General features: G+C 43.9%; 1 protein-coding gene across 4 annotated transcripts; it reads right to left on the bottom strand.

Moving 5' to 3' along the window:
• Positions 1–1,554: 1,554 nt before the first annotated feature.
• On the bottom strand, positions 1,555–20,639 carry LOC112232777 (F-box/LRR-repeat protein 4). Of its 4 annotated transcripts, none has more exons than XM_024399995.2 (9): positions 20,400–20,638; positions 15,724–16,003; positions 15,198–15,540; positions 12,918–13,254; positions 11,469–11,713; positions 10,836–11,049; positions 4,231–4,302; positions 3,740–4,052; positions 1,555–3,524 (listed from the first exon to the last, which is right to left on the bottom strand). In XM_024399995.2, exons 2-9 carry the CDS (start codon positions 15,875–15,877, stop codon positions 3,361–3,363), a joined length of 1,842 nt encoding a protein of 613 aa, XP_024255763.1. In that variant the 5' UTR covers positions 15,878–16,003; positions 20,400–20,638; the 3' UTR covers positions 1,555–3,360. The 4 variants fall into 4 exon arrangements, with proteins under 4 accessions (XP_024255763.1, XP_024255771.1, XP_024255779.1 ...); XM_024400003.2 differs by lacking the exon at positions 20,400–20,638 and adding an exon at positions 18,344–18,403; XM_024400011.2 differs by lacking the exon at positions 4,231–4,302 and having other exon boundaries at positions 20,400–20,639.
• Between the last annotated feature and the right edge of the window lie 4,705 nt (positions 20,640–25,344).

Genomic DNA, 25,344 nt, shown 5'->3' with positions numbered 1-25,344 from the left:
ATTCTGAAAAAACTACAGCTTGGACAGAGGGAAAATTCCAACAGTGACATCACTGATCCAAGCACTGCTTTTTCACGCAAGAGTGCCAACAAGATCCGACCTGTGCTGGCAGTTATTTTCTTTTCACATGATCCTTTCCCGCCTAGTTCCAGCAACTATGGTGGATCCATAACCAGGCCAAGCTTGGTTTGGTTCGGCTCAGTAGTGTGGAAGCTCTCATTATGCCATGCTTAGATATTTGCTTGTTAGACCAGCAGTAACCACAATAGTTCAACATCATCTGTTGGGACAGTTAACATCTTGCTCCTCACTTGTTGAGGGTACAAACATTTGACTTCAGAACTTTTAAATTTAAGAGGCAATAATTTCATCCAGACTTTTTTTCTTCTAGATTCATCTGGCCTGGCTCTTGCAAAACAAATACAAGCTAAACTAATTGCTGAGGATCCCCTACGGATGCATCAGGATTATAGTAGAGCAAGACAGTGAAAAATCAAGCCGCTGCATCGAGCGGAAAGTCTCCATGAATCACGTTCTGTGGGGGGCGGCGGCAGTGGTGCAGTAATCATCGGGGAGGCAGTCCAAATTAATACTTTATCGGCGGCCGCCTCGTTCTCCATCATTAGGGCACATTACAGGGCCACAATATACATCATTAAACTCGGGCATAAACAATTCATTAAAAGGCAATTAAGGAGACAAGCGAATGTCACTTCTCCCTGTAGTATTAATAGGCAGTAAAACGGCAGAGGGTTAAGGCTAATGCTGAACTCCCAGTCAACCTGACTAATAGCCTCGAGTTGTTCCAGAAACACAAGATGGCCCTTTGCCTGGCTACCCAAACGCCTTGCTCCGGCCAAATGCTACGCCACGCCCACGGATGTCTCTTCTCTACAATGAGTCTGGATCAGTGTACCTAAATGACAATTTCTAGAATGGAAAAAAACATGAACCGTTCTGATTGGTCGCAGAAACAGATGGGCTGGGCAAGAGCCAGAACACACGCGTGTAAAGCCTACGTGTAAAGCGGAGGTTTGAAAATGTGTCATTGGCTTTGTTACTCCGATTGGTTAGAGATGATCCAATCGCTGATTACATTGTTTGGTACAACACCCGTCATTTTGACGTCATCACAAACGACTTCAATGATGGCAACCTCAGACTGAAGTTGGTAGCAAACAACAGAGCAGCGGAAAAAATTAAGTTTGAGTCGTCAGGCAAGATGACCTTACCCCTACACTTCAATATAGTCATTACTGTTGAGTCACCGCTCACGATAAGGCACTTCAGAAAAAAAGGGTTCGACATTGACCCTTCTCCATCTGAAGAAACGTGCCATTTTAGGGTTCTTTGTTGGGTGAAAAGGTTCTACCTGGATCCAAAAATAATGATCCTACAGGGACAAGCCAGAGAACACTGTAATGGCACCATTCTAATTAAAGAGTGATCAAAACTAGGCGGTGTAATGTCAGCAACATGTACACTATGAGCCAGAAATACAAGGCAGTCGACCCTGGCATTTCAATGGACATACAGTTGGGGATAAATACGTACTCAGTCATCAACCTTCATTTTATTTCAAATTAAAGCACCCAGTTTCGTCGTAGTACAGGCGCAACCTTTTTCAACACTTTCGAGTGGTTATCTGCCAGTGAGTCTTGACGACACCACACCTGACATTCACACTTGGTTAAGGATACATTACTAAAGATTCTACAAATGGCACTAAGTTTGACCACACACACACGCATCCAAAACTGACTGAGGAAAAGTCCATCAATGCAAAAAATAGCAGGTCCACATCAATAAATGCCTCTAAATAAAAGTAGCATTACAATGTGGCGAAAACTGTGGTTACTTTGGTCAGCTAGTGACCGGACAAAGGAGAGAAACTAGATTTGTGTAGCGGGATGACAGATTTGCACGAATGTTAACATTAATATGTGTTTTTCAATAGTTTCCCTGTGCAGATTACTTTAGTGATTTGAGCGTGACCAGACCACGTTCCCACAGATAAAATAATATGTAATCCAAAAAGCAGACAAAACTGCCACTTAATAAAAAAAGGGAATTGAAAGATGGAGATAAGATTCTGCTTAAAATAAATATGGCTTTGCATATGTCAAATCAAGATGACAGATCTGCATGGGTTTCTTCACTGGTCAAATTAAGCTATAGCGAGGGACATGGGATTTGATGGTAACTTTAGTAGAGGGCAGGAAGCAAAGCATTACAACCACTGACACAGACGCCACATTCAGTCATGAATATAAGGCACAAAAATACCTCACATACTAGCTAGCTACTGCTCAAAATGACACTCCCAAGTTTTGCTTAAAGGTAGATTCAGCTATACAAATTCCAGTAGCTGCATATCAGGCCAATATCCCCAACAACGAAGAGAGTGAAGCGAGAGGCTAATCTACTCCGCAGTAGTTGTCCCTCAGCTATCACATTTGCAGGAGAGTGAAGCGATCTCCCATGCACATGCGAAGATGCTCTGTACGGGACTGTGGGTGCTCACATGTATAGCCTATTGTATAGCGTTTATTCCTAAATATATATTTGTTTCACACTGCTGCTCGTATCGCTGAGTCTCAGTTTAAAGGAAATGCTAACGTAGCATTGGAGATGTGCAATAATATATTACAAGATCAATAAATAATTAAGGATATTGATATCATTTTACAATCATACAATTTGCACAATATTCAACATTTAAAAAAATGTTTGTCTCAGTATCAGTGCCCAATGTACATTTTTCCCAGAATTCCCGTTGTCTCAGAACAAATCAAACAGGACTCAAATGTTTCTCTCAGAATAAAAGGAGGCTCTTCTGCTGGTTTCTGGAAAAAAAAAAAACATATACATAATAATTGAACAATATGAACAAGATAAAATCCCTGAGATGTCAGATTCAGATAAAACATTGAGGTCAGACATTTTACAAATGAGTCACAGGAGGGGTGGACAGATGACAAGCAGCCGCCACCAGATGTGTCAGTTACTAGGCTGACCAACAATGAAATCTAGCGACTTTGGCACCCGTGACCCTGATTTCAACCAGTTTCTCCTCTCAAGACTCTCTCTTGCATTCAGCGGCTTAACATGAGGAGACTGTGTTGAGATGTAGGTGAGGTGTTCAGCCGATGCTCATGTCACCACAACACAACACTCCTAACCATTTAGTCCATATTATAATAGGCCTCAGTGCTCTCGGCCATCAGACCCCATTCATTCTACCCACTGGGCATTCAGTAATACTCCACCCCACTAGTCAAAAGTAGTGCCTCCCCCCTGGTGTCCCTGTGACGGTGTCCCTGTGTCACTGCCCCTGTGTGAGGGTGTGGCTGGGTGAGGTCACTGGGTAAAGCTCTTCTTGATGGCCACATTGGGGAAGAGTCCGCAGAGCTCTTGGACAATGCGGGCGTCCACCTGCGCGCAGAAGGACACGTCCAGGAGGAGGAGCTTCGGACACGCCTGCAGCAGCTTCCTCAGGGAGGAGGAGTTTACCATCCGGGTGCCTGTCAATCAACAACACAAACATACCACATAAGTGAGCAACATTTGTGACCCCTTGATGAATACTGTGTTCTAAATGCCCCAAGTAAAATACTATATTCAAATATCGGGTGTGAACACATCTGTGGTTCTACCTAAAATGACTTAATATAAACTGGTGTGATAGAACGAGAGAAAGAGAGACAGATTAAGAAAGGAAGAGGGAGGTAGTACCCACCCAGTATGTCGAGGTGCTGCAGTGCGGGGCAGTTGGCAGCCAGCTCCTCAATGTCCGAGTCGCACACGGTGCGGTTGGCGGTGAGGAAGAGCTTCCTCAGGCACTGCAGGTTGCGGGCCAGGTGCTGGAAGCAGCCCGAGCTGCTCTGCAGTGTGGAGCACCAGCCCAGGTCCAGCTCCTCCAGTAATCTGCATCCTGCAGCCAGCTCGGCCAGGCCACGCTCCGACAGGCTTCTGCAGCGCCACAGGTCCAGGGAGCGCAGTGAGCGGCAGCAGACAGCCAGCATGCTGGCCACCACGTCATAGTCCTCTATCTGCAGGGAGAACATAGGGGGCGGTGACCTTGGGGCTGTTAGCCAGCACAGAATGACTGAATCAATTGTCATGATTCTCAGTTGTGGTTCAGAGTTAAGGGGTGAGGCTGATCCTAGAATGTCTCTCTGGCGCAAGAGCAGGGTATGATATTGAGTGCATTTGTGAGGGGCATCCTACCATCACACAGCTCCCCAGGTTGAGGTGTCTCAGCTCAATACAGAAGGTTAGGATGCGCAACATGGCTGTTTGCTGCAGCAACATAAAACAAAGCAAGCGAGAGAGAGAAAATGTCAAAGTTGAGTTAAGTTTCTATCGACTGACCCAAAATATGATGATTGCACCCCTTTTTGTACACACACAGTAAAATGAGACTGAGGAATGTGTATCAAAGGTGTCGCGTCAATATTTTACAATAACAGGTCTACCCCATGTTATTCAATATCTCTCCAAGACGACTTGGTCTGGCAAACACATAACTCAACAGTATTATGGTAGTGTAACATTTCAAAGCGTAAAAAAAATATACATTTGCTTATCACCTATCCACCATTGCTAGACAGGGATAGAGGTGGGATTCCAATGTGGAACTGTCAACATGCCACCCAATGGCAATTGGGTGTGCGTGGTGTGTACTTTAGCAAGCATCTCTAATGTGTATTCTATGTGTTTCGAGAGTGTGCGTCTGGTGGTCTCTTTTTATGACTTTTGGCAGCCAGAGAACTATTTAATTATACCAGTGACAGCTTAATGACAGCTTAATGACAGACAACAGGGCTTGGATGACACATAGGACTGGAGACAAACACACAGCCTGCTCAGTCTGCCTGCAGTAAACAACCTGAAAGCTTAGACCTCAACCTCACTACACTGGAAAGACTACGGTATGGTGTTTGCCTTAGGAAAGGCTGAAACATGAGAACAACACTCAGAAATGCCCTGTAAGGTTTTGTAGCAGGCCTGGGCAAGAACAGGACCCGAGCTCTGAGTTCATTACAAATGATGACAGCAGAGAATTAGTCCTACGTAAACCACAATGGTGCCATGCACAGGCCATGTATCTGATAGAAAGCTCAACTACCTCTTAACCCATACACCACCAATATACCCATGTGCATCAGCTTAAAAATATGGCATCATTTGTGTTACAACATCGTCTCAATATATGCTACTTGGCAAACACTTAACAAACTATAGTTTTGGCAAGTCGGTTAGGACATCTACTTTGTAAATGACACAAGTATTTTTTGCAACAATTGTTTACAAACAGATTATTTCACTACATCACAATTCCAGTGGGTCAGAAGTTTACATACACTAAGTTGACTGTACATACACTAAGTTGACCTTTAAACAGCTTGGAAAATTCCAGAAAATTGTGTCATGGCTTTAGAAGCTTCTGATAGGCTAATTGACATCATTTGAGTTAATTGGAGGTGTACCTGTGGATGTATTTCAAGGCCTACCTTCAAACTCAGTGCCTCTTAGCTTGACATCATGGGAAAATCAAAAGAAAATCATCCAAAACCTCAGAAAACAAATTGTAGACCTCCACAAGTCTGGTTCATCCTTGGGAGCAATTTCCAAACGCCTGAAGGTACCACGTTCATCTGTACAAACAATAGTACGCAAGTGTAAACACCACGGGACCATGCAACCGTCATACCGCTCAGGAAAGAGACGCGTTCTGTCTCCAAGGGATGAATGTACTTTGGTGTGAAAAGTGCAAATCAATCCCAGAACAAGAGCAAAGGACCTTGTGAAGATGCTGGAGGAAACAGGTACAAAAGTATCAATATTCTCAGTAAAACGAGTCTGATATCAACATAACCTGAAAGGCCGCTCAGCAAGGAAGAAGCCACGGCTCCAAAACCGCCATAAAATAGCCAGTCTATGGTTTGGAACTGCACATGGGGACAAATATCGACTTTTCGAGAAATGTCTTCTGGTCTGATGAATCAAAAATAGAACTGCTGGCCATAATGACCATCGTTATGTTTGGAGGGTAAAGGGGGAGGCTTTCAAGGCGAAGAACACCATCCCAACTGTGAAGCACAGGGGTGGCAGCATCATGTTGTGGGGGTGCTTTGCTGCAGGAGGGGCTGGTGCACTTCACAAAATAGATGGCATCATGAGGCATCACAATGATGTGGATATATTGAAGCAACATCAAGACATCAGTCTTAAAGCATGGTTGCAAATGGGTCTTCCAAATGGACAATGCATACTTCCAAAGTTGTGGGAAAATGGCTTAACTCTTGGAACTACCGCTCCCGGATCCGGGAGAATTGTCATCAACTGACACTAATTAGCATAACGCAACGGACAAAAAATATTACTAGAAAATATTCCTATTCATGAAATTACAAGTGAAATATATTGAAAGACAGCTTAGCCTTTTGTTAATCCCCCTGTCATCTCAGATTTTGAAATTATGCTTTACAGCCAAAGCAAGACAAGCATTTGTGTAAGTTTATTGATAGCCTAGCATAGCATTATGCCTAGCTAGCAGCAGGCAACCTGGTCACGAAAATCAGTAAAGCAATCAAATTAAATCGTTTAACTTTGATGAGCTTCGGATGTTTTCACTCACGAGACTCCCAGTTAGATAGCAAATGTTCATTTTTTCCATAAAGATTATTTTTGTAGCCGAAATAGCTCCGTTAGTTCTTCACGTTTGGCTGAGAATTCGACCGGAAATTGCGGTCACGACAACGCCGAAAAATATTCCAAATTAGCTCCATAATATCAACAGAAACATGGCAAACGTTGTTTATAATCAATCCTCAAGGTGTTTTTCAAATATCTATTCGATAATATATCAACCGGGACAGCTGTTTCAGTAAAACCGGGAGGAAAAATAGCTACCTCTGTCTATTACGCAAGAATTACTCTGAGAGCACTCAGCCGGCCACTTACGCAATGTAGTCGTTTACGCTCATTCTTCAACATAAAGGCGTGAAACTACGTCAAAATGCTGTAGACACCTTGGGGAATATGTAGAAAAAGGAATCTGGTTGATATCCCATTCACTGCTCAAGAGGGACGCATCGGAACGCAGAGCTTTCAAAACATGAGTCACTTCCTGATTGGATTTTTCTCAGGCTTTCGCCTGCAATATCAGTTCCGTTATACTCACAGACAATATTTTTACAGTTTTGGAAACTTTATAGTGTTTTCTATCCTAAGCTGTCAATTATATGCATATTCTAGCATCTTGTCCTGACAAAATAGCCGTTTACTTTGGGAACGTTATTTTTCCAAAAATGAAAATAGTGCCCCCTAGTTTCAAGAGGTTTTAAGGACAACAAAGGCAAGTGGAGTGGCCATCACAAAGCCCTGACCTCAATCCCATAGAAAATGTGTGGGCAGAACTGAAAAAGCGTGTGCGAGCAAGGAGGCCTTCAAACCTGACTCAGTTACACCAGCTCTGTCAGGAGGAATGGACCAAAATTCACCCAACTTACTGTGGGAAGCTTGTGGAAGGCTACACGAAAAGTTTGACCCAAGTTAAACAATTTAAAGGCAATGCTACCAAATACTAATTGAGTGAATGTAAACTTCGGACCCACTGGGAATGTGATGAAAGAAATAAAAGCTGAAATAAATCATTCTCGCTACTATTATTCTGACATTTCACATTCTTAAAATAAAGTGGTGATCCTAACTGACCAAAGAAAGGGAATTTGTACTATGATTAAAAGTCAGGAATTATGAAAAACTGAGTTGAAATGTATTTGGCTAAGGTGCTTGTAAACTTCAGACTTCAACTCTACGTTATATAGGTATGCAAGGTAGCTTTGATATCGTTTTTTAACATCGGCATTAAACTTGGCAGATGCAATACTGATGTTGGCATTTTTAGCTAATGTCGGACGATTCCGATATGTTCACTGATATATTGTGCATCCCTAGTTGAAGAGATTGCAGAGCACTGCAAAATAAGTGTACAAACAGTGTGTAAAAAACCCAAAACAAGCTTTTTTATGACTCATTGATGATGAGCACTGTAGGACAGAAAAATAGAGACCAAAGTGATGGTGAGAGCTTCCAAAGAGCTATCTTTTATCAGGTGCTTGACAATCTCACAGCTGAGCTGCAGAGGCGTTTTTCAAAGGCTTGCAAGATAATGCAAGGGATCCAGTCTCTCAAGCCAAAGAGTACAACATTCTTGAATGAGGAGCCTCTGTTTGCCTTTGCTCAGAACTTTGAGTCAGACTTAGAGGACCTCAAACATGAGGTTCATCAAACCAAGCGGATTTCGACTTTGTAAGATTTCTGTTGTTACACCAGTCAGCAGTGCGTCTTGCGAGAGAAGCTTCTCAGCATCAAAACTGATTTAAACCCACCTTAAGACAACAATGGTTGATGACATGTTAAGTCACCTCGGCATTCTCAGTGTTGAGTCAAGGAGGGCATGCTCCCTCAACATGGATGAGTTTGTGAAACATTTTGCCAGTTCTCACCAGAAACGCAGAATTATGCTGTTTTAAATCTACCTAGGATAATTTGGCTTAGGCAGTCCCTCTGGTCATGATTAAAACCTGCACTGTGTACTAGCTAGTACACTGACATTCTAAAATGATAAATCCAAAGGGTATCATGTCACACAGATTTAATTTGGTCTTGATTAGGCCAATTCCAAAACTTTTCTTTGCTATTAGTTAACATAATATATATCGGCATAAATATGATAGTGTAAGTCTGTAACATTGATGGGCATCAAAATTATTTTTAAAGTCCATTTCTGCTTGATACCAGGTATGTCAAATTGCAGTCTTTTTTTTGTCAATTACATTTTTTGTAAATAAACGAATGTAATTTATGTAACACACAGATGCTCTTATCTCCTTGAGCTTAATTCTCTGAAAATATTTTGGATGTTCAACACTTATTGACACAGATTATATATTCATGAAAACAGAGTGACCCAAGTCTCTCCAGTATGTGAGTACAGTACTGTGTGTGTGTGTGTGTGTGAGAGAGAGAGAGAGAGAAATTGAGCTGCAGTGCCGAGGTAGAGACACTGACTATTCATGTTAAAGAATTCTAGTGAAGTAACCCTTTTGGACCACACTATCTGCTACATTGAAGAACTCCGGGTTAAGTGAATTATCACTTCTACCTCTAATCAGCAATCATAGGATTCATTCATGCTCCTTAGATGCCAGGTTAGGGTTACACACTACATTTTCTGAAGTAGCCTTGGCCACCCCTGTGTAAAACTGTAGTTCTGCCACTGGTGATACAGTCAGACAGTTGTGATAGTGACAGCAGAGGTTGACGCTTCGTGAGCGCTGTCCAAATTTACCGTTACGCACAACTTTTCTTGCCTGACAGACTAACTAACTAACTAGCTAGCTAGCTATAGCAAGCAGTTTCCATATAATTACATTGGTAGAACCAAGACAAAACAACCAACTAGTTAGTTGACTATATACAGCTAAACACGGCAACTATTTCCATGAGACAGAGAGCAATCATTTGATCTTGACCGCTGGCACGGATGTGCTGGCCTGTACCAACCAAATTATGATTTGCTCATCTGTGAGCTATTCCCCAAGTTTCACAGCATCAAACATTGACAACACCAAACTGCTGTTTACTTATTTCACTCACCTCGACATCATCGCTTTTAAAAGTGCAAGGACGTGTGTGAATCCGTATCACCAAGCAACATAGATTAAGCCTCTTTCACAGTGAAAAGTCACGTCTGCTTCAGCCATGTTATTTTCAGTCTAAGTTTTTTAAAAAGTCAAATGACAGCATACCCTGTTTCCGGTCGACGACAACAGCCACGCCAATACGACAAAAGGTTGTTAGAAAGTTCACTTTGCAATATCGACACAGATATTATCGTTAGAAAAACAAGGCCGTTTGTGGCCGTTATAGTAATTTAAAGAAAGGCTGTTCTAAAGTTAATGTTTTTGAATGACTACCTCATCTCTGTACCCCAAGCATACAATTATCTGTAAGGTCCCTCAGTCGAGCAGTGAATCTCAAACACATATTCAACCACAAAGACCAGGGAGGTTTTCCAATACCTCACAAAGAAGGGCAGATGGGTAAAAAATAAATAAATAAATAAATAAAAAGCAGACAGTGAATATCCCTTTGACCATGGTGAAGTTACTCATTTCACTTTGGATGGTGTATCAATACACCCAGTCACTACAAAGACACAGGCTTCCTTCCTAACTCAGTTGCTGGAGAGGAAGGAAACCACGAGGCCAATGGGGACTTTAAAAACAGTTACAGAGTTGAAAGGCTGTGAAAGGAGAAAACTACAATGCTGTTGAGCCATCCTCAGTTATGTCACAATACAAACCCAATTGACAGAGTGAAAAGAAGGAAGCCGGTACAGAATAAATATATTCCAAAACATGCTTCCTGTTTGCAACAAGGCACTAATATAATACTGTAAAAAATGTTTGTTCTGAATACAAAGTGTTGTGTTTGGGACAAATCCAATACAACACATTACTAAGTACCACTCTCCATATGTCCAAGCATAGTAGTGGCATGTTTGTAATCAATCATTAAGGACTGAGGAGTTTTTCAGGATAAAAAATAAAACAGACTGGAGCCAAGCACAGGAAAAATCAGTGAAGACAGTGAACGTTCCTGAGTGGCCGAGTTAGTTTTTTGCAAAATATCTAAAAACACTGTCATTATGGGGTATTGTGTGTAGATAGGTGTTTTTTTTTTAAAACCATTTTGAAAATTCAGACTGTAACACAACAAAATGTAGAATAAGTCAAGGGGTACTTCTGAAGGCACTGTACCTCTATCCTTGTGCGGTAGAGCACTAGCCGGCGCAGGCGGGTGAGCTTGGAGATGTGTGTAAAGGCCTGGGGGTGGAGGCGGTCGCACGAGGACAGGTTTAGCTCCTGCAGCCCTGGACACGTCTGGGAGATGACCTCCAGACACGGTTCACTCAGGAAGTGACAACACGACAGCTCCAGACACACCAGGCTCCCACCACACGCCTTCATGAAGCTGAGAGGGGGGGGTCAGACCTTGTTGTGGCATGGCAACAACATTAACACGGAAGTTCAGGATTTGACAACTTTATGTTAGTTTCAGTTTCAAGTTTTATTAGTTGTATGTATGGGATACACATGGTATACGCTGTCCAACTAAAAGAAATGCTTACTTGCAGGTTCCTTCTCGACAATGCAACAACAAGAAATAATGAGAGAATACGAACATAATGTAAATGGCTCAGTAGAATACAATAAAGATTTTAGCACAAGTAAAATACAGAAAGGCACAATTTATAGTCCAATATTTACACAGACGGTTCCTCACCCTGAAATCAACCGAAGTGATGGGCACACACATGCCACTCTAAAGACAGAGACCGATGAATCACAAAATGTCCAGATTCTCTAGTCCCCCCCAGCCCCATGCCTCACCTGCTGAAGCCGGTGAGGGTGAGGGCTCCACGGTTACCGGTCCAGGAGAGGTTGAGCCTCTGGAGCAGGGTGCACCGGCCCTGCAGGTGGCCCAGGGAGGTGTCACTGAGGCGAGCCCAGTATGGCTGCAGGCTCAGCTGGATGTACTGGAGGGGGTCACAGCAGTGCTGGCGGAGTAGCTTGCAGGTCTGGGTCAGGCGACACAGGTCGGGCAGGGTCAAGTGGCTAACTATCAGCTGGATCAACTGCAAGGGGAGAGAAGGGAGATAATTACAGAGAGATAATAAGAGAGAAGGGAGGATGGTGGGAGAGGGGGTACAGGGAGAAGGATAAATAACGATGAAGGAAGAGAGAGACAAGGAAAGCAAGAAAGAAAGCAAGAAAGAGACAGAAGGGATGTCAGGCAGAGCAGAATAATATAAAACAGTGTATGTTGAACACACACACACACACATAAAGCAATATCCTTGTGGCAGTGAGTCTGCCTGTTCGTGTAATTTGGAAGTGTGCTTCTCAGTAAGACAGAGGTAGAGAGAGAGAATAGGTGTATATGTGTGCAGTGAATAAACAATACGCTGTGTGTTCAAAAGGGTATCCGCTAGCAGATAATAGCTATATTGTGTTTCAGACACACACACACACACACATCGGTTGTGAGGAGTGAGGTGAATGGCAGCGGTTTGGAGAGCAGTACATAAAACCAAGAGAACAGCTAGTCTTAGAAAATATGACATGTCTTTTATAACATGAAAATGACTATTTTGTAAGCTTAATATCAAATATCTCCATGGGTCCAAGACGGTATGTGTAGGTCCATGGGAGACATCTTTTTGTCAAATTAAGTCCTGGTAAAGTACACAAAAAAACTGCCCAAGATACCCTAAGCATAAACATTTTCAGTAGATGGGACTACACTTAAAACTGCAATACGTCACTTTTTGGGTGACCCCAAACAAATTCACATAGAAATGATATATCATATGTTATAGATCTATCATTCTCATTAAAACCACATCTAAGAAGCATTATATCTCTTGTGTGTGTGCTATTTCTATGCTCCCATTGTTAAGTTTAGTTTCTGTGTCTTTACCTTGCAGTTTTGTACACCAGCTTCAAACAGCTGATTATGTTATGAAAAATATATTTCATAACAGTTCAGATGGTACAATGATTCTCTACACTATATTTGCTTGTTTTAGTCACATAAGCTGAAATCAGGCGAACTAGTCACATGTTTGCAAACAGGAAATGGCAGAGCCATTTCTGCATAGCCCATCTTTAAAACCAAAGCGAGAATTGTTTGGAAAACAGCATCTTGCAATTGTCCTGCAACTATTGCCAACCTTTTTTTTTCAAATTTCAGTGCCGTTTTGTGGACAGAAAATGCAGCCAGCAGCCATATACGAGTGTTGTAGTATATGTGAGTGTCTAATAGCGTATTCTCCCCACCTCGTAGGGCAGTTTATCAAAGTATCCATTCCCTAGGTTAATGTGCTTGCCATCCCCGGCCTGTCTGAAGGAGGCTCCCGGGTCAGACAGTTCCTCATCGCTGTCACTCAGGTCACAGATGTCGATCCTGGGCATCTTATAACGGGAGAGGATGGGCCTCTCTTTCTGGCCACGCAGGGCGACGGCGTCCAGCTCCGTGTAGTACTTTAGCAGGGAGCTGTTGACCTCCACGCGGATCAAGTTGGTGGGGAAGCTCAGCTGCTTGATGCTGGGAGAGAACTGCCTGGCCTGGGGAGTCAGCACCTTGGTGGGCTCCTCAGCCCACAACACCTCCCACCTGGGGACAGAGAGGTACACCAGTCAGTTGTACACACAGACTCACCATTCTTTAATCTGAGATTTAGGGTTTAGGGCAGTTTGCTAAGCCTAGTCCTGAACTAATAAAATGTGCTAAATGGAGAATCTAAGTGAAAGTGCTTCTAATTCTGAGACTAGGCTTAATCTGTGTCTGGGAAACCAGCCAATAGAGTACAAACACACATTCCGTTGTGGTCCTCTGTAGCTCAGTTGTTAGAGCATGGCAGTCGCAACGCCAGGACAGTGGGTTAGATTCTCAGAACTACCCATATGTTAAAAGAAATACAAATAAAAGTGCAAGCATGATTTAAAAAAAGGTCCAATGCAGCCGTTTAATTGAAAACAAACAAAATGGCTTCTTAGCAAAGAGTAGTTTCTCAAGCAACAATTTTGCTAGGACTGTCAGAGTGGTCTGAGGGGGAAAACTGAAAATGAGCTGTTATTGGCAGAGAGGTTTGGAACTCTCTTTCTTATTGGTCTATTAACTTATTAATAGAAAAACTACATTCCACAATTGAGAGCACCTTGACTGGCTGCATCATTGCTTGGTGTGACAACTGCAACGCTTTCGATCGCATGGCACTAGAGGGTGGTGCGGACAGCCAAGTACATCACTGGGACCAAGCTCCCTGCCATCCAGGACCTCTATATCAGGCGGCGTGAAAGGAAGGCCCAGATAATTGTTAAAGACTCCAGCCACCCAAGCCATAGACTGTTCTCTCTGCTTCCGCACAACAACTGGTACCGGAGCAACAAGTATGACAACAGCAGGCTCCTGAACAGCTTCCATCTCCAAGCCATAAGACTGCTAAACAGATAACAAAATGGCTACATGGACTATATGCATTGAACCTTGTATTACAGTTTTATTTTTGCACCGACTATGCACACACTCACTCAGTACTTAATTTTCCCACACACACACCTGTCCAATTTAATAGTCGGGCAGCTGCACACATTTCAGCACATAAACGCCTGTTTCAAATAAACGCTGGGTCTAAATGAATGGTTTGAGGTTACCATGAACACAGCTTTGATATTCCTACGGTCATGTGCATTAAAAACATTATTTCAAAATTCTGTCATCGTTGCTAGCCATGACGCCACCAAAAAGAAAAGGTGACTTCAGTGATTACTGGTACTGCTCTCCATGGTGCTGAAGGGCGAAATTGGGGTGTATGATAGGCAGCCTAGTCTTTGCAAGTCTGACCTTCGATAGATTTGCCATTATAAAGGTTACAATAAACAATGTGGTAGTCTTTTCAGAAATGTATTGAGCAACAGCTGTGTGCATTAAGGAAATAGACGACTGACTCAAATAGAAGCACCGGTTGTGTTGAGAGATTGAAGCAAATATATATATATATAAATGTACCCTTATTTTACCAGGTAAGTTGACTAAGAACACATTCTCATTTACAACAACGACCTGGGGAATAGTAACAGGGGAGAGAAGGGGGGATGAATGAGCCAATTGTAAACTGGGGATGATTAGGTGACCGTGATAGTATGAGGGCCAGATTGGGAATTTAGCCAGTACACCAGGGTTAACACCCCTACTCTTACGATAAGTGTCATGGGATCTTTTGTGACCACATAGAGTCAGGTCACCCGTTTAACGTCCCATCGAAAAGACAGCACCCTACACGGGGCAATGTCCCCAATCACTGCCCTGGGGTATTGGGCTATTAGACCAGTGGAAAGGGTGCCTCCTACTGGCCCTCCAACACCACTTCAAGCAGTATCTGGTCTCCAATCCAGGGACCGACCAGAACCAACCCTGCTTAGCTTCAGAAGCAAGCCAGCAGTGGGATGCAGGGTGGTATACAGGGAAGGTGTGAAAGTGGCTATGGACGAAAAACCAAAATTTCATGATAGAAGAAACTTCAACAACCTGAGTCCCACACCACCACTGGTCCTTACCGGACGTCGGTGGGAGGGTTCTGGGAGAAGGGGTTGAGGGAGCAGGCCATGATCTGGACGATAGCCCCCGGGTGGTAGGTCTCCAGCACCTCCACAGCTGTGGGGTAGACGGGTTCCTCGAAGGCCAGCTCGATGTAGTCCTGGCTGTGGAAGGCCTTGGGCGTGCGGCGGAAGGGAAGCGGCGTGCTGGCACACTGCTCCCACCACGCCCCGTAGGCCCTGAACACGGCCGTCTGGGTGAAGTCCCCAGAGCTAGGGTAGACGTTGGGCATGCCGGCCAGGTTCCACATGGTGTACGACATGCTGTTCTCACTGCCGTAGTGGGAGCTGAAGTCCAGCACCTCTATAGGATAGGATAAGGTTAGTCCATCTGCTCCCAATCCACCAGACAATAGGAGACAAACACACAGCACACATTATGGGAGGAGCACACAGTGCCGGCTCCAGTGCAGCACACCTGGAGCTATTTTAAGGGGTTGGACTAAGTGCCTTGCTCAAGGGCACAATAGCAGGTGAATGATCCTACCTTTGGCATACTGTTCCACCTCCACGCTGATGGGCAGGGTGGCCCGCTGGCCTGACTCCACGGCCCGCCTGCTGGTCAGCGCCTCACCCCGAGTTCCGCTCCTGGACCGGCGCCGCAGACAGATGTAGTAAAACATGCTCAGAAGGGTTAGCATAAGGAATAGTGGGTCAGGGGAGCAGTGGGCTGGGTGTGGTTTTTGGGAAGCGGCCCCAGAAGTCCGCCTGGCTCTGGGGATTGTGCCCAACACAGCGCAGGCTACAGGCCCAGCCACATACAGGACCTGTGGGTTAGGGGGGAGACAAAAAGACACACAAGGCAAGAGTTAGAAAAGCAAGACAGAAAAATATTCCCCGATGATCTTCAAGAGTGCTAGTAGTAAAACTTTGGACCAAATCCTTTTTTCCCCACAAATTGCTAAGAAATAAGCAAATGTATTGGTCTTAGGGATGGATTGAAAAAAAAAAATATTTATTTTTTATTTAGTCCAGTGGCGGGTCATGTAATTTGTAATTTATGAAATGTATTTCTCTGTGTTTTAAAATGAATTGCTTATTAGGCTGTATAAACTCAGCAAAAAACGAAACGTCCACTGTTTCCCATGCTTGTTCAATGAACCACAAACAATTAATGAACATGCACCTGTGGAACGGTCGTTAAGACACTAACAGCTTACAGACAGTAGACAATTAAGGTCAAAGTTATGAAAACATAGGACACTAAAGAGGCCTTTCTACTGACTCTGAAAAACACCAAAAGAAAGATGCCCAGGGTCCCTGCTCATCTGCGTGAAAGTGCCTTAGGCATGCTGCAAAGAGGCATGAGGGCTGCAGATGTGGCCAGGGCAATAAATTGCAATGTCCGTACTGTGAGACGCATAAGACAGCGCTGCAGGGAGACAGGATGGACAGCTGAACGTCCTCGCAGTGGCAGACCACATGTAACAACACCTGCACAGGATCAGTACATCCGAACATCACACCTGCGGAACAGGTACAGGATGGCAACAACAATTGCCCGAGTTACACCAAGAACGCACAATCCCTCCATCAGTGCTCAGACTGTCCACAATAGGCTGAGAGAGGCTGGGCTGAGGGCTTGTAGGCCTGTTGTAAGGTAGGTCCTCACCAGACATCACCGGCAACAACGTCGCCTATGGGCGTCACTGGACCAGACAGGACTGGCAAAAAGTGCTCTTCACTGACGAGTTGCATTTTTTTTTCACCAGGGGTGATGGTCAGATGCACGTTTATCGTCGAAGGAATGAGCATTACACCAAGCCCTATACTCTGGAGCGGGATCAATTTGGAGGCGGAGGGTCCGTCATGGTCTGGGGCAGTGTGTCACAGCATCATCGGACTGAGCTTGTTGTCATTGCAGGAAATCTCAATGCTGTGTGTTACAGGGAAGACATCCTCCTCCCTCATGTGCTACACTTCCTGCAGACTCATCCTAACTTGACCCTCCTGCATGACAATGCCACAAGCCATACTGCTTGTTCTGTGTGTGATTTCCTGAAAGACAGGAATGTCAGTGTTCTCCGGGCTCTTCACTGGCCATGGCAGTTCAATCCAATTGAGCACGTCTGGGACATGTTGGATCGGTGTGTGAGGGCTAGGGCCATTCCCCCCAGAAATGTCCAGGAACTTACAGGTGCCTTGGTGGAAGAGTGGGGTAAACATCTCACAGCAAGAACTGGCAAATCTGGTGCAGTCCATGAGGAGGAGATGCACTGCGTACTTAATGCAGCTGGTGGCCACACCAGATACTGACTGTTACTTTTGATTTTGGCCCCCCCTTTGTTCAGGGACATATAATTCCATTTCTGTTAGTCACATGTCTGTGAAACTTGTTCAGTTTATGTCTCAGTTGATGAATCTTGTTATGTTCATACAAATAATAACACATGTTAAGTTTGCTGAAAATAAACGCAGTTGACAGTAAGGACAGTTATTTTTTTGTTGAGTTAACACATATATATATATATATATATAGATGCCACATCTCTGATTCTCCGCTGGGCGCGCAATTTCAAGTACGCCTATAGGCTATTTAGTGTGGTCTCAATCAAATGACCCATAGCATATAGGCTATAGCATTTGGGTGCAGTTTAATAATGTAGACAATGTTAGAGCACAGTGTAGAATTTGCCAAAACAAAATCTCATAAAGCCGGTTCTACGCACAACTTACACAGGCATATGCGAACTGTGCACCCAACTGTGAAGCTAGCTGTAGAGGAGCTTCGAGAAACTAGCGGGCCTGCTAGTGATAGTGGTGGAGCCAGCACCTCCACACATTGAGATGTATTCACTCAGTCAAGTAGACCTACTCCGCGACCCACAGCAACACAGTCTTCTATGGACCAGTTTATGCCAAAGTCTATGTCTGTGGCAAAACAAGGCCAAATTGATATTGTATTGGCTAAAAGGATTGCCACCGATTTCCAGCCATTTTCAATGGTGGAGGACAGAGGTTTAAGAAATTATATGTATATGTCAAAATCCAATGTACACAATTACAAGCAGAAAAAAAAATTCAAAATCAGTTATTCCACAACTGTAGGAGAGCACACAGGCTTCAGTGAGGGAAAGAGTCCAAAAAGTTACTGCAGTTTGCCTTACCACTGACTGCTGGACATCAGGGGTAACCACTTCTTACATGTTGGTTACATGTCACTTCATTGAAGATTTGTCGATGTCTAGCTGTCTTCTGGACTGCTTTGAGTTCAGCGACAGACACACCTCAGAGAACTTGGCAGAGGAACTGTTGAGAATGGCAAGTAGATGGAAAAGTGGTCTGTTGTGTTAGTGACAATGCAGCGAACATAACTAAAGCCATGAAAATGTTCAAATGGACACATCATCCATGTCTTGCCCACACAATCAACCTGGTTGTAAGAGATGCTGTGACAGTGATGAAGCTCACTGTGGACAAAGTGAAAGCATCTGTGGAATACTTCCAGATGGGGATGCCTGAGCTGAGGCCTAAACAAGACTGCACTACAAGGTGGAATTCAACATTTTATATGTTGAAGCGGTTTCTTGAGTCAAATGATGCCATCATCTCTACCCTGGCCATTGTCAATGCACCTGTTGATGCTCTGACCCAAGAGGAATGGGAGGTGGTGGAGGAGGTGTGCAGAGTCCTGGAACCCTTTGAGCAGGTCACTGTGGAGATCAGTGGAGAGTACAGTAAGCAGTTATTACTACATCATTATTTAATCCAGTATTATATATGTATATGACCAGTAGATGAGAATGTAGTATCAGTAGACAGAACATGAACCTGAACTATTAAGTTACTGTTCTCTCTTTTCAGCTATGTGACAGCCTCAAAAAGGATACTCCTGTGTAAGGGTCTACAGCGAATCACAGCCAGCCGCCAGAGAGAAGCAAATGTAACCACAGGACATGTGATAGAGTTGATGGACACCCTATGTTCATCAATGGACAGAAAGTTCCACATAATGGAATATAATCACATGCTATCAGAAACCGCTGTACTTGACCCCAGATTTAAGAAGTTAGCCTTCAGTGATGCCAGAGGCTCTTCAAAGAATAACCTCAGCTGCAGGGAGGGACAGCCCCAGCAGTCAGCTGGTTCAGGCACCAGTAAGAAGAGGGATCCAATGGAGCAGAAGCACAAGCAGTAGTGCCACAAACGTCTGCTGTTTGATGAGAGAGCAACTGGGGATGCAGCACGAAGGAATCCCTCAGCAGATGCCATAATGGAGGTCCGAACCTATTTGGAGGAGCTGCAGATCCTCTGAGCTGGTGGAAGAACAAGGCCTCTTTCTACCCACGGCTTACTAAAGTCATGACAGGGAGACTCTGCATAGTGGCCACATCCGTTCCCTCTGAGAGGGTCTTCTCGAAAACGGGACAAACAATTATTGAGAGAAGAAACCGCATCGGCCCATCGAAAGTGAGGCAGCTTCCATTTCTGAATGCAAATCTCTCATAAAAGGCACAATATGGTCAGCGTTGCTGTGTGCTGCTGGTTATAACATGGCAATAAAGAGGAGAGAGAAAAGAGGGACCAGCTTAGGGTTTTAAGTGGGATGCTGCCGTGTCAAATGAACCTTCCTCTACTTCCCTCTCCCGTGGGTCTATACCCCCATCCTAGCCAATGTATGTAGCTAGAATCCCTCCACAGTCTACACACATTCTTGACATAGCTAGCTAAGCTAACCCTACCCCAAACACCTGTCAACTAGCGACAGAACATGCCATTGCAGGAATGCCAGATGTAGCTCGTTACGTCGATGTTGTTGCTGTAACGTTAGTTGTTCTCGTGATGTAACGTTACTACAGCTAGCTAACCGTGAACCAACTTGTCGCCTTGACGGAACCCACACACATGAACGTCAAAATCACCCAGGAATGTGGCTAGCTTAGCTGTGATCATCTTGACATGTGGTGGACCACAAATAAACCAGTAAAAAATAAATACATCGGTTCCGCTAAAGTTGATGCACATGCTCACTTCATCTAATATTCAGAAGACATGATAATATGACGTTTGTCCCAAAAGAACATTGAAGTAGCATATCGTAGCCAGATAGCTACTAGAACGTTAGCGATGGCTAGCATGATGTGTCTCGCTAGCAAACGAGCAAACTACTGTGGCAGACTCAATAGTAAGAACACATGTAACAAGGATTACATATGTACTTACGTTAACAGTCGATCAAATTAAGCGTTCATATAGCAAGGCTGTCTTTGTTCCATATCTGAGATTATTGTTAGCAGGAATCCTGAAACCATAGACTTTTCTTCTCACTTCTGTTTACAATTAACGCCGATGAAGCGGAGCATTATGGGAATTATAGTATTTTGTACTGGAAACAGATTTATTCTTGTTACAACTGTGTGTGTGTGTGTGTGGTGTGTGTGTGTGGTGTGTGTGTGTGTGTGAGTGTGTGTGGTGTGGTGTGTGTGTGATGTGTGTGTGTGTGTGTGTGTGTGGTGTGATGTGTGTGTGTGGTGTGTAGTGTGTGATGTGTGTGTGATTGTAATCAGGGCTGATAAAAAAAAGTGTGAATAAAACATTTGTCCATCAGAATTGACTGACAATGTAGTGGTGTGACATTTATCCTCTCCTAACAGAGCACTCTCCTGTCACAACCTGCCTCTGACCTCTCAAGGCAGAGGCAGAGGGACTGCATTGTTGGCTGTCCATCACACACAAACACTCACACAAAATCAGAGAGAGAGAGAAAGAGAGAGAGAGAGAGGGGGAGGGAGAGAGAGATTAATGGATGCTTATGGTCATGTCTTGGCTGGCATTTGCATAGATGAATGACTTGTCCAGTCACTTTGTCTCTCTGGTGTGTTGAGGCCCTATTGTCACCACAAAAGAGCAAAGGGTCCCTGTGGAACCCTCAGCAGCCAATCAAAAGCCAAGCTCTCATTAGCAGGCATCCTTTGTGGGTGACTAGAGCAGATTAATTACCTTTGACTAACAGAGCTCCATTTCTCTTTTCTCTCAATTCAATTCTCAATTTTTTTTTCTCTCAATTTTAACAATAAATAACCCTTTGGGTTATTTAGTAATAAACACATAATTTAATAATCACAAATCCTTTCTTTCTCTTTGAAGCTTTGATTTCAATTCAATGACCAAATAGCCAAAAATATTTGTCATCATAACTTAATTGACACGATAAGCATATTTTTCTTGTCCGACAAAAATTATGAAGGAGAACAATTCAATGTGTGTTCAATTGTATTATATGTAATATAATTTAAAAAACGGAATAATTTCCTTATATTTCCTTTGATTATTTCTTATCCCTAGAATAGGCTTTGAGACTGCTGCGGTCACTGGCTAAGGTACATTACCAAGACACTGGAACAGAGGAGAGTATCAGAGGAGAAGCTGGTGTCTATCCAGCTAGAGAGTTAACGAGAGAAAAGGGGGGTGATTTGGAGCCAGCGGGCACCGGGGCTGCCAGTTCTGTGATTGACAGTCCAGGCGGCTGTCAGCTCTCCTAGGCATCACCGCCGTCTAGACTGTCTACTGTCAGGCCTTTGTTCCGGCCCACTGTGCCACACGTGCATATATACACATGGGTGAGCACACACGCATGCAAATGACCACACACACACACACACACACACACACACACACACACACACACACACACACACACACACACACACACACACAAAAGTTCATTTCTGTCCCTGTACTTTGCCCCAGCTGTCAGAATCTTAGTTAAATAACGAATCTGCCCCTCTCTTGCCTCTGTGGAGAGGCTAAAGAGGAGGTCAGACTAACCTAATGTAAAATGAGTAACGCTGCTTGTTTAGCGAGTACCACTTCCTCCCAATTTGGCCCATACCTGGTGCAAGCTGGTAAAAGCTGGCTATTCGCTGGCACAAGTGGGGACACTTCAAGCTGAGGAGTAAGGTTCACACATCCACATGTGCTACATTCACCCCTCAAAATTACTCACCGGCGACCCCAGCACAACTGTAGATCTGGGTCACGGCACCACTGTAAAAGACTTGCTAGGTGAGTATCACTTCCTCCCAATTCGGCCCATACTGGCACGAACTCAAGACCTCTGCCTTGCTAGCACACGTGACCGCCCTCCTCAAGCATCTTAGCCGATCGTGCCACCTCAGAAGCCAGCTAATGAGGTGACGCAAGCGGGACACCTAAGGGAGTAAGTTTCACTCAACCACATGTGCTACACTAACATAGCAGGCGTATAAGAAATGCCTGAACGGGATGCCCCACATTCGGGTCCTAAAGGGGGGTTCTCTTCTCTTCTGTACTGTACTGTTAAACCAAACCAATAAATGTGGAGGAGGAGTTCAGATGGAGTGTCGCCTTGTTAACGTCCAAAAGCGGAAGGTGCACCACAGGCTTTCTTCCATTTCCATCCCTGGAAACCGACAGACAGTAGAGAGAGAAGCCGCTCTGCATAGCCATGCTCACCTTCCCAGGCAGCCTTAGTCAAGCCACATGGGGTAACATCTCATGGGGTGCATATAACATCCAGCCATGCCTAGTGCCCATCCCCCTCTGCATTAGCATAGAATCTGGCCAATGCCAGGCCTTAACATAGAAATAGATAGGGTGCACTCAATATGGCCACCGGTCCACACCCATCATAAAACATTGATTTGATTTGAATGGGAATGTCCAATCTAATCCTTATATTTCTATATTCACCAACCCTCATCGAAGTTGAATACAGAATGTATTATTTCCATGTACATCATTTTTTTCTCATGTCAAATAAAGCCAGCGATCAAATGTCCCAGCTATTAAAACATGACTTCCAGGTGCCAGTATGTTAATTATTCACATACATTTAAATGCATTTGATATCCCAACAGGTGTTAACAAATGTATGCTGCACATCACCCCGGCATGATGCTCAACTGAAGTCACATCACAGGCTGCTACACAAGGTCTCCTCTACAAACACAGAGGGTAAAGAAAGGTGAAGAAAGACTGAGGTTGAAAAAAGAGGAGGTGATGTGTAAGTGGGGGAGGGGGGCAGTGAATGCAGTAAATAATAGAGGTGGGTAGGTATATACTGTATCAGTATGAAGTATGAAGAATAGAAGAGAAGATGGAGGAAATGACAAGAAAGTGAGTAGAATGGCATAGAAACACAGCAAAAGACACACACACTCACTTGAAATCACACACCTTTTGCATTGAAAACCAAGGCTTTTAGTGAGGTTATAGGAGGCAATGCTAGAAGAAAACAAAAAGGACTGAAGAAGACAAAGGGCAGTCTTTGCATTTCTGAATCTGATCAACTTCGAGGTGTATTGAGAATGCTTAGCAGAATAATTTACACTTCTTTTGTTCATAATGGTTTGTCCAAATCCAAGAACAAAACAAATATTGACTTGAGGGCAGCAATAGCCTTTGCATAAAACAATCATTAGCATTAGGCGATACCTTTCACCATTCATCAGGGCCAACCTTCATTTGTAATCATTTATAAGATAACATTCCATTAATTAAGTCTTAAATTCCAACCTCCCAATCAAAATGATCCCATATCTAGCATTTGACTCAAAGGTTGGCAATACTATCTAAAGAGCATTTGAAATATTTCACCCTGATTACAAAAGCTATCGGGCTTTTGTCTAAATGACAGAATCTGCAAATATAATTAGCACAGGAAGAAATACAGCAAGATAGCGGAAGAGCTGTCATCTCCTTCTGCTATTGTTTTCCAGCGCCCGTCCTCCAACTGAACTTCACAGTTAGCTCTTTAATTGGTTTCAGGAAATAGGTTGCGATGAAAAGTCATGACCTTGATCTTTCCTTTCGATAAATTCTGTTTTTTTTTGCCTGGTACATGCAAATAGGAGGTTGGTTGGGGTGGAAAGTAAACAGCCACAGATTGTTTCATTTTATTTTGTGTTTAGTGGCTGATTAGAAGCCTAATTAAATACACTGTTAAAGAGTTCCCAGGCACACAGAGGAGACTCTGACCCTGCAACTTCTCATAGACCCCAGAGATCCTCTAAACAAAGAGATGATTAAATGCACCCCGGAATAAAGAGCATGTACTCAGAGTCTTTAACAAACAACCATTAGACCTTTGTTATTATCAGATCCTGTTCTTCATTTACTTTTCACCTAAACAGCTGAACATTAATGGGGGTATAAAGGGAAAGGAAGCCGACCAAACAGTAGCTCATTAGGTTGGTGATATACTGTATATCAACTTGGCACTGTTCCAGCGGACGGCAGGGTCAACACACGCACAGTCAAATGTCATGCCTAGAACAGGAAGGTGAGTCAAATGGGCTTGTAATGTAAATCCAATAGAATTCATTAGATTCATTTTATGACCCAATGGTGAAAACAAAAGAGATTTGACAAATAGCCCACATCATCACTGATTCGGTCAGCGATGATGAGCTCCCCACATCGTCTTGCCACCCCTCCCACTTTCCTTTCAGTTCAGAAATTCAGTGTACCAGGGCATCTCCCATCCTCCCAATTCATCTATGGAGTGGACAGAATGGCATTCTTGTCTAGTCATTCTATTTCTATAAGCTAGGCCTACAGTAAACACTAGTCCTGGTGCAGGAGAATTCTCTCACCTCTCAAGGTCTCGGGGATGCTCTTATACTGTAAAGCAGAGCAGCCTTGACGCAGTGCGTCGTCGACTCGTCGCTATGACAGCCTCAGACACAGAGGGCACACGTTACACCACAAAACTCACAGCAGGCGCTTAGCTACTCACAGTGAACTAACACACCACACACTCCTGGAGGTTCTCTCATCCAAAAGGTTAACATGGCTGTGCAGAGGGGATTATGTTTGTCATCCTATCTATCTCTCTGGACTCACTCTAGCTGGTAGTGGAGGGCAGTGGTCAGAGGAAGGGTATTAGCCAGGTAAATAAGTCATGTAAAGCCAAAACATTGTCGCTATGTAACGGTACATTGGTGACAGGTAATACTGAAGATTCACAGTCATATCCAAATATGTTAGTGATTATCTAAAGGAAGATACATGTTTGTCCAAACAGGCCATAATACAACGACGGTGGCCAGTTCCTATGTAGTCCATATTCCTCCTCCTCCAGCTGAGGGCTATTTCAGATGCCACCCGTCCACCCGTCCTCTCCTCA

This window comes from Oncorhynchus tshawytscha, linkage group LG03 (assembly GCF_018296145.1).
Source record: "Oncorhynchus tshawytscha isolate Ot180627B linkage group LG03, Otsh_v2.0, whole genome shotgun sequence".
NCBI lineage: Eukaryota > Metazoa > Chordata > Actinopteri > Salmoniformes > Salmonidae > Oncorhynchus > Oncorhynchus tshawytscha.
The sequence above is the reverse complement of the archived record's forward strand: the minus strand, read 5'-3'. Positions and strand labels throughout refer to the sequence as shown.